The 17,076-nt window shown below is 44.0% G+C and overlaps 1 protein-coding gene across 1 annotated transcript in view; it reads left to right on the top strand.

Annotated features, from left to right (window-relative positions):
- Positions 1–14,287, top strand: part of TMEM131L (transmembrane 131 like) — a 121,208-nt gene extending 106,921 nt beyond the window's left edge. Inside the window, exons 16-18 of the mRNA XM_063956644.1 lie at positions 6,668–6,756; positions 10,413–10,582; positions 13,859–14,287. Of these exons, the coding sequence (XP_063812714.1) occupies positions 6,668–6,756; positions 10,413–10,582; positions 13,859–14,134 (535 nt within the window). The 3' untranslated portion in view covers positions 14,135–14,287. The remainder of the gene's footprint in view (positions 1–6,667; positions 6,757–10,412; positions 10,583–13,858) is intronic.
- Positions 14,288–17,076: the final 2,789 nt, after the last annotated feature.

Genomic DNA, 17,076 nt, shown 5'->3' with positions numbered 1-17,076 from the left:
ACCTGCTGCAGCAGGGACCCTGTCTGTTCCAAGACTTACCGCGGCTGCGTTTGACGGCATGGCGGTTGAACACCGGATCCTGAAGGAAAAGGGTATTCCGGAGGAAGTCATCCCTACCCTGATCAAAGCCAGGAAGGATGTCACCGCAAGACATTATCACCGCATTTGGCGAAAATATGTTGCTTGGTGTGAGGCCATGAAGGCCCCGACGGAGGAATTTCAACTGGGTCGATTCCTGCACTTCCTGCAAGCAGGGGTGACGTTGGGCCTCAAATTGGGGTCCATAAAGGTCCAGATTTCGGCTCTGTCGATTTTCTTCTAAAAAGAACTGGCTTCTCTGCCCGAAGTTCAGACTTTTGTCAAAGGAGTACTGCATATTCAGCCTCCTTTTGTGCCCCCAGTGGCACCTTGGGATCTCAATGTGGTTTTGGCATTCCTGAAATCACATTGGTTCGAACCACTTAAGACTGTGGATTTAAAATATCTCACGTGGAAAGTGGTCATGCGGTTGGCCTTGGCGTCGGCCAGGCGGGTTTCAGAATTGGCGGCTTTGTCTTGTAAAAGCCCTTATCTGATTTTCCATATGGATAGGGCAGAATTGAGGACTCGTCCTCAGTTTCTCCCAAAGGTGGTCTCAGCTTTTCACTTGAACCAACCTATTGTGGTGCCTGCGGCTACTAGGGACTTGGAGGATTCCAAGTTGCTGGACGTAGTCAGGGCCCTAAAAATTTATATTTCCAGGATGGCTGGAGTCAGAAAGACTGACTCGCTGTTTATCCTATATGCACCCACCAAGCTGGGTGCTCCTGCTTCTAAGCAGTCTATTGCGCGCTGGATTTGTAGCACTATTCAGCTGGCGCATTCTGCGGTAGGCTTACCGCAGCCTAAATCTGTAAAAGCCCATTCCACACGGAAGGTGGGCTCATCTTGGGCGGCTGCCCGAGGGGTCTCGGCTTTACAACTTTGCAGAGCAGCTACTTGGTCGGGGGCAAACACGTTTGCAAAATTCTACAAATTTGATACCCTGGCTGAGGAGGACCTGGAATTCTCTCATTCGGTGCTGCAGAGTCATCCGCACTCTCCCGCCCGTTTGGGAGCTTTGGTATAATCCCCATGGTCCTTACGGAGTCCCCAGCATCCACTAGGACGTCAGAGAAAATAAGATTTTACTCACCGGTAAATCGATTTCTCGTAGTCCGTAGTGGATGCTGGGCGCCCATCCCAAGTGCGGATTGTCTGCAATACCTGTACATAGTTATTGTTACAAAAATCGGGTTTTGTTGTGAGCCATCTCTTCAGAGGCTCCAATTTGTTATCATACTGTTAACCGGGGTTCCTATCACGTGTTATATGGTGTGATTGGTGTGGCTGGTATGAGTCTTACCCGGGATTCAAAAAAAAAAAATCCTTCCTTATTGTGTCAGCTCTTCCGGGCACAGTTCCTAACTGAGGCTTGGAGGAGGGTCATAGGGGGAGGAGCCAGTGCACACCAGATAGTCCTAAATCTTTCTTAGATGTGCCCAGTCTCCTGCGGAGCCGTCTATTCCCCATGGTCTTTACGAAGTCCCCAGCATCCACTACGGACTACGAGAAATAGATTTACCGGTGAGTAAAATCTTATTTTTGCATATCACAGAGGAACCCCCTGTCCCTGACACGAGGGTACATATGTATAAGGAAAAGAAACCTGAGGTAACCTTTACCCCTTCTCATGAGCTGAACGAGTTATTTGAAAAGGCGTTGGAATCTTCAGACAGGAAACTGCGGATTCCTAAAAGGATTCTTATGGCGTATCCTTTCCCGGCTAAGGACAGGATACGGTGGGAATCCTCCCCAAGGGTGGACACGCTTATCCAAAAAGGTAGCACTGCCATCCCAAGATACTGCTGCCCTCAAGGATCCTGCTGATCGCAAGCAGGAGGCTACCTTAAAGTCCATTTACACACACTCTGGTACCTTACTCAGACCGGCGATAGCGTCGGCTTGGGTTTGTAGCGCTGTAGCAGCGTGGACAGATACCTTATCGGCGGAATTGGATACCCTGGATAAGGATACCTTTTCATTTACCCTGGGTCATATTAAAGATGCTGTCTTATATATGAGGGTTCCAGAGTCAACGCTATGTCGATTTCTGCTAGACGAGTCCTATGGACAGGCAATGGACAGGTGATGCCGACTCAAAGAGGCATATGGAGGTTTTACCTTACACGGGTGAGGAATTGTTTGGGGAAGGTCTCTCGGACCTGGTCTCCACAGCTACGGCAGGTAAATCAAGTTTTTTGCCTTATATTCCCTCACAGCTGAAGAAAGCGCCACATTATCAAATGCAGTCCTTTCGGTCAAATAAAAACAAGAGAGTACGGGGATCGTCCTTTCTTGCCAGAGGTAAGGGCAGAGGGAAAAAGCTGCCAACCACAGCTAGTTCCCAGGAGCAGAAGTCCTCCCCGGCCTCTACAAAATCCACCGCATGACGCTGGGGCTTCCCTGAGGGAGTCTGCCCCAGTGGGGGCACGTCTTCGACTTTTCAGCCACATCTGGGTTCACTCACAGGTGGATCCCTGGGCAATAGAAATTGTTTCCCAGGGTTACAAGCTGGAATTCGAAGAGGTGCCTCCTCGCCGGTTTTTCAAATCGGCCCTACCAGCTTCTCCCCCAGAGAGGGAGATAGTTTTAAATGCAATTCACAAATTGTGTCTTCAACAGGTGGTGGTCAAAGATCCCCTGCTTCAACAAGGGAGGGGATATTACTCAACCCTATTTGTAGTCCCGAAACCGGACGTTTCGGTCAGACCCATTTTAAATTTAAAGTCCTTGAACCTATACTTGAAAAGGTTCAAGTACAAGATGGAATCGCTCAGAGCGGTCATCGCCAGCCTGGAAGGGGGGAATTTTATGGTATCCCTGGACATAAAGGATGCATACCTTCATGTTCCCATATATCCACCTCATCAGGCGTACCTGAGATTTGCGGTACAGGATTGTCATTACCAATTTCAGACGTTGCCGTTTGGGCTTTCCACGGCCCCGAGGATTTTCACCAAGGTAATGGCGGAAATGATGGTGCTCCTGCGCAAGCAGGGTGTCACAATTATCCCGTACTTGGACGATCTCCTCATAAAAGAGAGATCGCGAGAGCAGTTGTTGATCAGCGTGTCACTTTCACTGAAGGTGTTACAACAACACGGCTGGATTCTCAGTATCCCGAAGTCACAGTTAGTTCATACGACTCGTTTGACCTTCTTAGGCATGATTCTGGATACAGACCAGAAAAGGGTTATCTTCCGAGGGAAAAGGCCCAGGAACTCATGACTCTGGTCAGGGACCTATTGAAGCCAAAACAGGTGTCAGTGCATCACTGCACTCGAGTCCTAGGAAAGATGGTGGCATCTTACGAGGCCATTCCCTTCGGCAGGTTCCATGCGAGGACCTTCCAATGGGACCTACTGGACAAGTGGTCCGGGTCACACCTACAGATTCATCAATCGATCACCCTGTCCCCCAGGGCAAGGGTGTCTCTCCTGTGGTGGCTACAGAGTGCTCACCTTCTAGAGGGTCGCAGGTTCGCCATTCAGGACTGGATTCTGGTAACAACGGACGTGAGCCTCCGAGGTTGGGCAGCAGTCACACAGGGAAGAAACTTCCAAGGTCTTTGGTCAAGCCAGGAGACTTGTCTTCACATCAACGTCCTGGAGCTGAGGGTCATATACAACGCCCTTCGTCAAGCGGAGACTTTGCTTCGCGACCTACCGGTTCTGATTCAGTCAGACAACATCACCGCAGTGGCTCAAGTAAACCGCCAAGGCAGCACAAGGAGCAGAGTGGCAATGGCGGAAGCCACCAGGATTCTTCGCTGGGCGGAAAATCATGTAAGCGCACTGTCAGCAGTGTTCATTCCGGGAGTGGACAACTGGGAAGCAGACTTCCTCAGCAGACACGATCTACATCCAGGAGAGTGGGGACTTCATCAGGAAGTCTTCGCACAGATTGCAAGTCAGTGGGGACTGCCCCAGATAGACATGATGGCGTCCCGCCTCAACAAAAAACTACAGAGGTATTGCGCCAGGTCAAGAGACCCTCAGGCGGTGGCAGTGGACGCCCTCGTGACCCCGTGGATGTTCCAGTCGGTCTATGTGTTTCCTCCTCTTCCTCTCATACCCAAGGTGTTGAGAATAATAAGAAAAAGAGGAATACAGACAATTCTCATTGTTCCAGATTGGCCACGAAGGACCTGGTATCCGGATCTGCAGGAAATGCTCACAGAAGATCCGTGGCCTCTTCCTCTAAGACAGGACCTGTTACAACAGGGGCCCTGTCTGTTCCAAGACTTACCACGGCTGCGTTTGACGGCATGGCGGTTGAACGCTGGATCCTAGCGGACAAGGGTTTTCCGGATGAGGTCATTCCTACTCTGATAAAGGCTAGGAAGGACGTGACAGCTAAACATTATCACCGTATATGGCGGAAGTATGTTTCTTGGTGTGAGGCCATCTGGGCCGTTTCCTTCACTTCCTACAGACTGGAGTGAATTTGGGCCTATAATTAGGCTCCATTAAGGTTCAGATTTCGGCCCTTTCCATTTTCTTTCAGAAGGAATTGGCTTCTCTCCCAGAAGTACAGACTTTTGTCAAGGGAGTGCTGCATATTCAGCCTCCTTTTGTACCACCAGTGGCACCTTGGGACCTGAACGTGGTGTTGTTTCCTTAAGTCGCACTGGTTTGAACCACTTACAACGGTGGAGTTAAAATATCTCACTTGGAAAGTGGTCATGTTGTTAGCCTTGGCTTCGGCTAGGCGAGTGTCAGAATTGGCGGCTTTGTCTCATAAAAGCCCCTATTTAGTTTTCCATATGGATAGAGCGGAATTCCGGACCCGTCCTCAATTCTTGCCAAAGGTGGTTTCGTCTTTTCATATGAACTAACCTATTGTGGTGCCTGTAGCTACGCGAGACTTGGAGGAGTCCGAGTCCCTTGATGTGGTCAGGGCTTTGAAAATGTATGTGGCCAGAACGGCTAGGGTCAGGAAAACAGAAGCACTGTTTATCCTGTATGCAGCCAACAAGGTTGGCGCTCCTGCTTCCAAGCAGACTATTGCTCGCTGGATCTGTAACACGATTCAGCAGGCTCATTCTACGGCTGGATTGCCGTTACCAAAATCAATAAAGGCCCATTCCACCAGGAAAGTGGGCTCTTCTTGGGCGGCTGCCCGAGGGGTCTCGGCATTACAGCTGTGCCGAGCTGCTACTTGGTCGGGTTCAAACACTTTTGCAAAATTCTACAAGTTTGATACCCTGGCTGAGGAGGACCTCATGTTTGCTCAATCGGTGCTGCAGAGTCATCCGCACTCTCCCGCCCGTTTGGGAGCTTTGGTATAATCCCCATGGTCCTTACGGAGTCCCCAGCATCCTCTAGGACGTAAGAGAAAATAAGATTTTAAACCTACCGGTAAATATTTTTCTCTTAGTCCGTAGAGGATGCTGGGCGCCCGTCCCAAGTGCGGACTACTTCTGCAAGACTTGTATATAGTTTTTGCTTACATAAGGGTTATGTTACAGTTTTCCTCAGTCTCGGACTGATGCTGTGTTGTTTCATACTGTTAACTGGTTCGTATTTCCCAAGTTATACGGTGTGGATGGTGTGGGCTGGTACGAATCTTGCCCTTAGATTAACTAAAATCCTTTCCTCATACTGTCAGTCTCCTCTGGGCACAGTTTCTCTAACTGAGGTCTGGAGGAGGGGCATAGAGGGAGGAGCCAGTGCACACCCATACCTAAAGTTCTTTCTTAGTGCCCATGTCTACTGCGGAGCCCGTCTATCCCCATGGTCCTTACGGAGTCCCCAGCATCCTCTACGGACTAGGAGAAAAAGATTTACCGGTAGGTTTAAAATCGTATTTTTTACCTTAAAATAGGGGTTTTGCACTACTTATCACCTGCTCAGAGATGGTGAAGAGAAATTTGCGATAAACCTTATGGAGACTTTTTGCCGATTACTTTTTGCAGCTAATTGGATACAGAGATATAAAAACTGCAATAAACTATCTTGAAGCCGCGTTATCGTGGCTAATAGGATACCGCCCTAAATATGTTCCCCAGCAATCCACTGAAATTGTCTCTCTGGGCACCAAACCTATTTAATGTTACTCTGTTAAGGGGCAAATACTGCCAAATATGTAAAAGTATGCTATACTTTCATAGTGCAAAAGATAAAAAATATTGTAAGTGCTGTCTATTATGTTTTGAATGTAGGTAAATTGTGCTACACTTGACTATGTGTGTAGAACATAAATGGTTTGTCATTGTGTTCTGAAGTCCAGGGGGGCAATTCAATTGTCTGTTGAAGTAACGGGGGCCACACTGAAAGTACTGGGCGCAATATGAAAAGAGCTGTTTGGGCGCCCAAAGTATCACTTGCCAGCATTGGTGGGCCACAAGCAGAAAATGCTGGTGCTGGGAGCTGTTCTTGGCCGAACCAAGCAGTCATTGAATTGTTCCATTGGGCAACTGGCACTAACAGCCGCCGGTGTAAACAATTGAATTTTCCCCCAGGAGCCTAGATTGGCCAACTACTTGCCACCTAAACACTTGACTAGTGGGGCCTGATAGATCTGAAAGCAGGTCTGACTGTGACTGAAATAAAAATTTCAAAGTAAAAAGGATGTTTTGTTTCAGCTACATCAATTGGAATTCAACATGTGATGGGCAGTTTTCTGGAATGTATGGTTCGCTGGAGATAAATGACTTTAACTCTTACACCGAAGGTAAAAATCTAATCTATGGAATATAGTGGAAATTATATGTGACTAATAGATTGTACGTAGTAATGAAAAAATGGTTTATTGTTTTGCTATTATTATTTTACTTTTTTTTAAAAACGGTCTTCTACTGTTAATATAGCTAATATAACACATGGCTCAAAATATATTGTATTTACCTATATATTTCTATTTTAGTAATTGTATTGTAGTCAGTATTATGCGTAATAAAGTGCATCTACCTTGTACTGTACTGGTGTGTGGAAGTCTGTCCCTGTGTTATACGGCTGACCACACAGCAAGAAGATAGCTGATTTATACAGTTTACTAAGAACACATAGTCATTAATGGCTTCTGGAATAGAGAAATGAAACTGGAGGCTTCCTTGTAGAAGCAGAACTAAGCTTGCAAGCAATATCCTCACTACATTAGTATGGCAGATGCTTCTCATACACAGCTTTTGGATTTAAGTAACATCAAGTGCACTATGTTGCAACTTGGTAAAAATAAGGCAGAACAGGTTCTTGTTTTTTTTTCTTTTGGGAGGTGGGGTTGGTGGCATGGTTTTGTTTGTGCTTTTCAAGATCATTTGCTAAAACCTAAATTAGACTCGATATGCGGAAATGCAGAACTGCGTTCATCTAAATTCTAGTAACTCTAGTTCTATTTTCCCCTCTTCCGCTGCAGTGTAACTCACAACACGTAAGGGCTGTAGCAGGAAAAAATGGTTACTGTGAAAATCTTATTTGTTTTGAGGAGAGTCACTCTAAAACCGTAATGATCGGGCGAAGGCACTTTGTGATCAGTAACACACCCTTATATCCCATAAAATGGGCAAGACCTTCAGTGGTGTTGAGTTTCTGTATTCTACCGTGATGTGCGCAGACACACATCACCACAGTACACCGCACGGTATTAAACCTCTGCATACTGTTTTGTTTTGAAATTGGAAACCGTTTTCTACCTTTTCCTCATAAACATACATCAGTGAGTGCTTCTTACTACTGACAAACTTAGGGCTTTATTCAGACCTGGACACAGCCGATGCTTCACATGCCGCGGCCGCATCCAGAGGGTCTATGCTACAGCGCGTGACCCTTGAACATGCGATCGTATCCCGGAAGGATGCGATTGCATCGTGATTGAAGGGTGTCCGGGGGCAGCGACCAATTTTCAATAACCCCCATAGTGCTAATTACCCACTATTACCCTGCATTGGCTGATAAGAAATTAATGATCTTTTTAATGAGGCACAGTATCAATATCATTGCTTTAGAAGTATTGTAGCCAGTATTTTTATTAAAGGTACTTAACAATGAAAACATAACCCTTTGTAGAGAACTGATATGGTTGATACTTAATTTTTAGCATGTAAAATAACCCTTTAATAATTAGGGAGGTATCCAATTATCAGTGCAAATTTTGTGGCCGTAAAAAACTATTATCGCATTTTTCACCCGATGGTCTTTATCAGGCTAGCCAATTATAGCGGTGGGTTTTCGGCTAAAAAATTACCTGTTTTCAGGTGAAAACATGGTGATCCGGCATAAGTTCCCGGACCCATGTGTTTTGCGAAAAAATGGGTATCTAAGGCTTGTTATCTGGGAAGCCCTAGGTGGGTCAATTTGCCGCTGTAAATTACTGTGGCCAATTGGATACCGCCATTTGTAATTAAGGAGGTCTGTTGTCGGTTTCAAATTTCTCATCATTCTAAGGTTAAACTGTGTTTATAACATATTTTAACAGCCATGTTTGTATTTTAGCAAACATTGCCATTCAGTATTCTTATCATATGAATGTAGACAGCCACACACAGCCAGGAAGGAATTCTATATTTGTGGAATTTATGTTGTAGTAAGCTACATCCGGACATAGATTTCTCCTAAAGAGTTATTTTTTATTCTTATTTTTGTATCTAAATACAGTATGTGTGATATAAATTGTTATCCCACTGTGTCACATTTTTCTTTAAAGGAACCCACACTTCTTGTGACTTTTCAATTTGTTGCTAGTGAGAAGGGCTATAAAAGTGTGATTATAATCTCCAGAAAACAGAAAATAACACACATCTTTATTATGCTCTGGTAGAATACAATCCATACATGGATATTATCTAGTCTTCGTTTTGTTTGATTTTATTGCTTTATCTTTTAAATGTATGTTGCATGATATCTTTTTAGAATTTTATTATAGTTTTAATTGTATTATTATGCCTCTATATCACCTGTACTGTTTTACTGCTCTAATATCCTTTATTGCTGTTGTCTTTATTATGACACTTTGAATAGTTTAGCCATACTTAAATACAAGTGTTTTAATTAGTACCTCAGTTATTTTTTGCTTTTTACCCTTTTTGCTCAAGCCTGGATAACATTAAAACCTGGGGACTATTGGAGTGCCTTGAGTACGAAGATTGAGAATCCCTAATTTTAGTTTTTTGGGGGGGTTTTCTTGGGCATCTTAACAGCTGCTTATTGTAGCATTATGTGATGCAGGCATCAGTGGGATTCTGGCAAGTCGGCAGTTATTTAAAAGACAACCTGGTTTTGGCGTTCAAATTATCGCTGCTTTAAAATAATGCTTAAAATATACTATAGAAAGAAATAAAGAGCTCTGTGTTGGTTTGCTTCAATACGCAGTAAGGTTTGTACTTGTAACACGCGCAACGGAATATGCTGTGCTATATAAGAAACTGCTAATAAGTAAATAACACAATTGACTTTCCATGATGTCCTTCTATAATCGTTTGTAAAATTAGTTTTGTGCTGGTGAAGAATATGCCTGCCTCTCAGCTGTAATGAATTAGCTTTGCAGCTCTCATGCTTCTTCATGAGGAGTGTGTACAGTAGACTGAATTCTGACCGTGAGCAAGTAAAAAAAAAAAGTGTTTTCCAACTCCAGTTACCAGGAACAGCTAACAATGCATGTTTCCAGGCCTAATTGATGCACAGGGGATCAGTATGATTCACCGATGGATGGGACTCCGGCGGTCAGTATACCGACAGCGGCATCCCATCCATCAGAATTCCAACAGCCCCCATTAAGGCCCCTAACCCTCCTCTTCCCCCTGTGCTAACCCTCCTCTTCCCCCTGCGCTAACCCCTGTGCTAACCCTCCTCTTGCCCCTGCGCTAACCCCTGTGCTAACCCTCCTCTTGCCCCTGCGCTAACCCTCCTCTTGCCCCTGCGCTAACCCTCCTCTTGCCCCTGCGCTAACCCTCCTCTTGCCCCTGCGCTAACCCTCCTCTTGCCTCTGCGCTAACCCTCCTTGCTTGGTGCCTAACCCTTCAACGCTGCCTAAACCTAACCTCCGCCTGTATGTGCCTAACCCTCCCTCCCCAGTCCCTAACCCTCCCGGCGCTGCAGCCTAAACTTACCCCCTGCGAGGCCGGATGACAGTGAGGTCCATCGGGATGCTGGGTGTTGGTAATCTGACACCGGCATCCCGAGCGGCGTCGGTATTTTGGCGGCGACAATGAGTCCTCCATCAGGATCCTGGTGTTGGGATCCCGTAAGTCGGTAAGCTAACTGTTTCCCATGCACAGGTGTATTCATTACTGGATGACACATTTTACAAGATCCACAGCTTGAGCTACTGTAATAATTATAGTCAGTGATTTAAAATGAATCTTTAGAAATGATCCGTGATCTTCATTCTTCCAGAAAACATGAACTACCACAATGGTTACTCGTGTCCTGAAGTACAAAATCCGGCTTTCATTGACCAGTGTCAGTCTACGTGGAACATGAACCCCCCGGCACCCCCTCCGCCCCCTCCACCAGCTCCTACCATGCCAACTTCCTGGGAACCTACTAGCTACGTCAGTAATTCTGTAAGTCAATGTCTTGAATACTGAAGATGATTAAGATAAATTGAGCAAATAAATGGTGTAATTCAAGGTGCAATTTCATATATAAATAAATAGCATATATATCAAGGTGCAACTTCATATATATATATATATATATATATATAAAATTTGCAAAAGAAGAATACAGCGGCACTCGGAGAACTTAAACCACATGAAGAATTTAGACGGTGTGGCCCCGAAAAGTTGGTGTCGCTTTTGATGTCTGGTCAATACATTCTTCATGTGGTTTAAGTTCTCTGAGTGCCGCTGTATTCTTCTTTTGCAAGTGGCTGTGTGTTTCCAGAAGGCACCGGAGCTATATATATGTATGTATATATATATATATATATATATGTGTGCAATAAGGATGTAAAACGAGCGCTTACCACCTTATACGTTTACAATGGGTGAATTAATATAACATAATTCGTGCATAAACATTTTTGTCAATTCCCATCAGCACTCCTAGGTGTAGGGGCTGCAGTATAGACTTTCTTATTGACTCATATTTCAATAAGTCATAGGTAAAAATGTTCAATAGGGATAAAGTCTCTGCGCCTTCAGTGCTCTGGTGTGGAAAATTCCTTCAATGTGCAGCTAATAATATATATGCGTACCAGAGATATGATCAAGATGTGCCTGTAGTGGTATCTTTATATGGTCGTCTTCCCTTGTCCTCTTACTCCATGTACGGACACCCTCAGCGAGGGGTTTAGGTACAGTTATATAGGCAGAAAGGGAAGATATGTGTCAGCAAAAATGCGATTAGTATTATAAAGTGACCAGTGACTTGTTAGTGCCAATATTAAAAAACATATATTTATAACAAAGTGCTGTGTGCCTATAGTGTCTCAAAAACCACTATATTAAAAATGTGATTTTTAATATAAATAATCAGAATCACACCCGAGTGATAAAGTTTAAAAATAAGGAAAGGAAGGTAATGACTCACTCCTTTTTAGAATGCTGCTCCTATAAGGTACTCCTTGACAATGTATAGTACCTTTGAAAAAAAGGGTTTTTTTTTTCCATTCAAGGAAAAAAACAGAAAGAAAAGGGAGCTAATAGTGTGATATAGTTTTTCACAATTTTAATCACACACATATACATAAAAATGGAATCGTACAATTTAAAAAGTTATAACAAGCTTATCTGTTGTAAATGCCGTTGGAGAGGTAGTGGAAGCTGGTCCAACGCGTTTCGTCCCTTTATCAGCTTTTATGGGACTTCCCCTGAGGAAGTCCCATAAAAGCTGATAAAGGGACGAAACGCGTTGGGCCAGCTTCCACTACCTCTCCAACGGCATTTACAACAGATAAGCTTGTTATAACTTTTTAAATTGTACGATTCCATTTTTATGTATATGTGTGTGATTAAAATTGTGAAAAACTATATCACACTATTAGCTCCCTTTTCTTTCTGTTTTTTTCCTTGAATGGAAAAAAAAACCCTTTTTTTCAAAGGTACTATACATTGTCAAGGAGTACCTTATAGGAGCAGCATTCTAAAAAGGAGTGAGTCATTACCTTCCTTTCCTTATTTTTAAACTTTATCACTCGGTGTGATTCTGATTATTTATATTAGAAATCACATTTTTAATATAGTGGTTTTTGAGACACTATAGGCACACAGCACTTTGTTATAAATATATGTTTTTTAATATTGGCACTAACAAGTCACTGGTCACTTTATAATACTAATCGCATTTTTGCTGACACATATCTTCCCTTTCTGCCTATATAACTGTACCTAAACCCCTCGCTGAGGGTGTCCGTACATGGAGTAAGAGGACAAGGGAAGACGACCATATAAAGATACCACTACAGGCACATCTTGATCATATCTCTGGTACGCATATATATTATTAGCTGCACATTGAAGGAATTTTCCACACCAGAGCACTGAAGGCGCAGAGACTTTATCCCTATTGAACATATATATATATATATATATATATATATATATATATATATATATATATATATATATATATATATATATATATGGGGCCACAGGGGAGGCAATCAAGATGACTGAAATGAAGACTCTAGGTTCCCGTCGGTGGGTCAATGTTTCAGAATGAAAGAACATAAGTAAACTGTACTGAAACGTTGACTCACCAACAGGGACCTATAGTCTGGCTCACTGCATCATTCAGGTAGATATGTATATATAGTTAAAGATAGATACATAGATGCACACTCAAAGTACTTACAGTATGTGCATTTAGTGTTCATATCCAATCTAGCACCTCACTATAAAGTGCAGCTCTCCCTGTTAGCCCTTCCTCAATGCTGTATCTGTAGTTTCGGAGCAGAAAGAACAGGCACACAATAGTGAAGTAAGTTAAAACACACTTTACATTAAATGACTGCACTTACATTGGTAAACACATTTCAGCATAGATAACCGCTGTCCTGCATCAGTCCTCTGCATAACCAGCAAGCTCCTGCGGTCAAGTCCTCCATTTTGATGCTGCTGACCTCACTTCCGCTTCCATTACAGCAATCCAGCCCAATTGCATTTCATCCTGTTAGACTTTGTCAGTGGATGTGTCTGTCGAGAGCACATGCTGATATTTATATAGGGCCACCAGTCACGCTTAATTGTTCAACCACTTAGTCATACCACAACACGCTTAGTTCAGAACAAAACATTTTTTTTTCTCTAAAGATGTCACATACAATCCTATAAAATAAAGCGCTGTCTGCTTCTCTTCTCTGTTTTGCACACCGGCGGCCACTAGGTGGCGTTTAACGAAGCAATTCAAGTGTTGCTCCATTTGGGTGTGCACAGCTGCCTGAGATGACACTACTATTATGTTGGTCTGTCATTCTGAGGGGCTGGCAACTAGTTTCATATAATCTAACCAATGCGGGTATTTTAAATGTATTTCTCTAATAAAAACATTTAGTTAGTTTTCATGGCTGCTATTGGTGCCATTTTCTTACTGATAGCGAAGACCTATTTTTATACTAACCTCTACTCTTGTGTTACTAGTACTTAAAACATAGCAGAGTCCTAGACAGAAATGGAGCCATTTTCCCAGTGATAATGAAGACCTACATATTCCAATCTCTTTAACAATGATCAGACATCATTATCCAGCTATAATAGGTTGTTTATAAATGCTAGTTTCCGCAGGTTATATTCGCCTGCATCAGGTTTCCCTTATCCAACTTTATATAGTGCAAGTATTAAAGGTCAGTGTTTTCAAGCAAAGTGCTTCATTTACATGGTGATTGTGTTCATTTGCAGCCTTACCTCTCCAGCACTAGAAGCTTATCCCCCATGTCAGGACTGTTTGGTTCTATCTGGGCACCGCAGAATGATGTGTTTGATGGTTACTGCCCAGTGAGTGGATCATCTCCTCATTCTGATCACATCGGAAGCCACTCAATGATGTGCAAACAGGAATACTCTTCAAGATTCAACCCTTTCCATGCATATATGAATCTGGACATTTGGACAACTGCTAACAGGAATCCCACTTTTCCCGTTTCAAGGGACTCTGGATACTGTGGAAACATGTGAACAATGTACTAGTGCAAGACAGTGTGATTAGTATTACTTGCGGTTTATGGTCCAGGAGTGAGCGAGTTGTTGGAATACAATGTTGGTGAATATTTTGGCACTTTTTATATGGATAATAAATTTCCTTTTTCTTTTGTTTGTTTTTTAAACTGACTTCGGACTGATTCCTGGTTTTCATTTGCGTGTGCACAATCCCACAAATATATATAGTCCCACAAATATTTAGGAATTATTGTGATAATCTAGTTGCCCCAAATATTATACATCACCACAGTGCACATATGCCAGCCATTAGGATGCCATCCAGTGGGGGAGGTGGGGTGGAGGAATGTAAATACCTCAACAGCTACATCATAAAAGTTGTTCGGGGTTATGGTAAAAAAGAAGAAAAGAAAAGAGGTTTGATTACATTCTATATCCAAGCTGTAACATTTCCTATTATCAAAAGTGAATCCGATCTTGTTTCTCTCCTTCACTTTGCAGCAAGTTTTGCAATAGCCGATACATTTCCTGTTTTTCTACTTTGCCAAACAAAATCTGATAAAGAAACAGGTTACTGCACATTTTAATCATATTATATAATCTATTGGCGTTACCACATTTATTTGGTTTGTGAAAACAGATTATGTAATATATGAAAGGAATACACAACAATGTCCCTGTGTGCAGCAGTATGTCGGCACCGTGAGCATGTTTATTAAGCTGTACTGCCAACACCACTAAAATGCATTGTGGTGTCGGCATGCTGCTGACAGTGGATTTAATGATTGCATCCCATATGAAAGTTTCACCTTTGTAATTAATATAAGAGCTACATGTAAAAGCCAGAATTGACAATGAGGAAAGGAATGTGACTGATAACATTTACACAAACACATATAGTAATGTATTAACCTGGGTTGCGTTACTGTGTGTAACCTTTCCATTAACTGCTGAAAGAGGCCACTGTCCTGAAGACGTGTACTTGGTCTGCAACAATGTTTAGGTAGGTGGTACATGTCATAGTAATATCCACATGAATGGCAGGACCCAAGGCAGAACATTGCCCAGGGCATGACAGTGCCTCCACCGGATTGCCTTCTTCCCATAGTGCATCCTGGTGCCATCTCTATTCTAGATATGACATGCATGCATTCAGCCGTCCATGTGATGTAAATGTAAACATGATTTCTCTGACGTCCTAGTGGATGCTGGGAACTCCGCAAGGACCATGGGGAATAGACGGGCTCTGCAGGAGACTGGGCACACTATAAGAAAGATTTGGTACTACCTGGTGTGCACTGGCTCCTCCCTCTATGCCCCTCCTCCAGACCTCAGTTAGATTTTTGTGCCCGGCCGAGCTGGATGCACACTAGGGGCTCTCCTGAGCTCCTAGAAAGAAAGTATATGTTAGGTTTTTTATTTTACAGTGAGACCTGCTGGCAACAGGCTAACTGCAACGAGGGACTAAGGGGAGAAGAAGCGAACCTACCTGCTTGCAGCTAGCGTGGGCTTCTTAGGCTACTGGACACCATTAGCTCCAGAGGGATCGACCGCAGGACCCGTCCTTGGTGTTCGTTCCCGGAGCCGCGCCGCCGTCCCCCTTACAGAGCCAGAAGCAAGAAGATGGTCCGGAAAATCGGCGGCAGAAGACTTCAGTCTTCACCAAGGTAGCGCACAGCACTGCAGCTGTGCGCCATTGCTCCTCATACACACTTCACACTCCGGTCACTGAGGGTGCAGGGCGCTTGGGGGGGGGCACCCTGAGCAGCAATAAAATCACCTTGGCTGGCAAAATAACCACAATATATAGCCCCAGAGGTTATATATGTGGTAATTACCCCTGCCAGAATACAGAAAAAAGCGGGAGAAAAGTCAGCCGAAAAGGGGCTGAGCCATCTCCCTCAGCACACTGGCGCCATTTCTCCCTCACAGTTCCGCTGGAAGGAAGCTCCCTGACTCTCCCCTGCAGTCTACACTACAGAAAAGGGTAAAAAAGAGAGGGGGGGCACAAATTTGAGGCGCAGTAAATATTATAGCAGCTATAGGGGACATAATTCAGTTAGTCCCTGCATTATATGGCGCTCTGGTGTGTGCTGGCATACTCTCTCTCTGTCTCCCCAAAGGGCTTTTGTGGGGTCCTGTCTCCTTTAAGAGCATTCCCTGTGTGTGTGTGCGGTGTGTCGGTACGGCTGTGTCGACATGTTTGATGAGGAGACTTATGTGGAGGCGGAGCAGATGCCGATAAATGTGATGTCACCCCCTGCGGGGCAGACACCTGAGTGGATGGACTTATGGAAGGAATTACGTGCAAGTGTCGACTCCTTACATAAAAAATTTGACGACATGCCAAATGCGGGACAGCCGGCTTCTCAGCTCGTGCCTGCCCAGGCAATTCAAAGGCCATCAGGGGCTCTAAAACGCCCACTACCTCAGATGGCAGACACAGATGTCGACACGGATACTGATACCAGTGTCGACGATGATGAGTCAAATTTAATGTCCACTAGGGCCATTCGTTGCATGATTGAGGCAATGAAAGAGGTTTTACACATTTCTGATATAAACCCAGGTACCTCAAAAAAGGGTACTATGTTTGGGGAGAAAAAACTCCCAGTAGTTTTTCCCCCATCTGAAGAATTAAATGAAGTGTGTGAAGAAGCGTGGGCTTTCCCTGATAAAAAAAATTGGTGATTTCAAAAAAATTACTAATGGCGTTCCCTTTCTCGCCAGAGGATAGGTCACGTTGGGAAACTCCCCCTAGGGTGGATAAAGCGCTCACACGTTTGTCTAAAAAGGTGGCACTACCGTCTCCGGATACGGCCGCCCTAAAGGAACCTGCTGATAGAAAGCAGGAGGCTATCCTAAAGTCTATATATACACACACTGGTGTTATACTGAGACCAGCTATTGCTTCAGCGTGGATGTGCAGTGCTGCTGCTGCTTGGTCAGATTCCCTGTCA

Source organism: Pseudophryne corroboree, chromosome 1, assembly GCF_028390025.1.
Source record: "Pseudophryne corroboree isolate aPseCor3 chromosome 1, aPseCor3.hap2, whole genome shotgun sequence".
Lineage (NCBI taxonomy): Eukaryota > Metazoa > Chordata > Amphibia > Anura > Myobatrachidae > Pseudophryne > Pseudophryne corroboree.
This window is presented reverse-complemented; position numbering and strand designations above follow the sequence as displayed.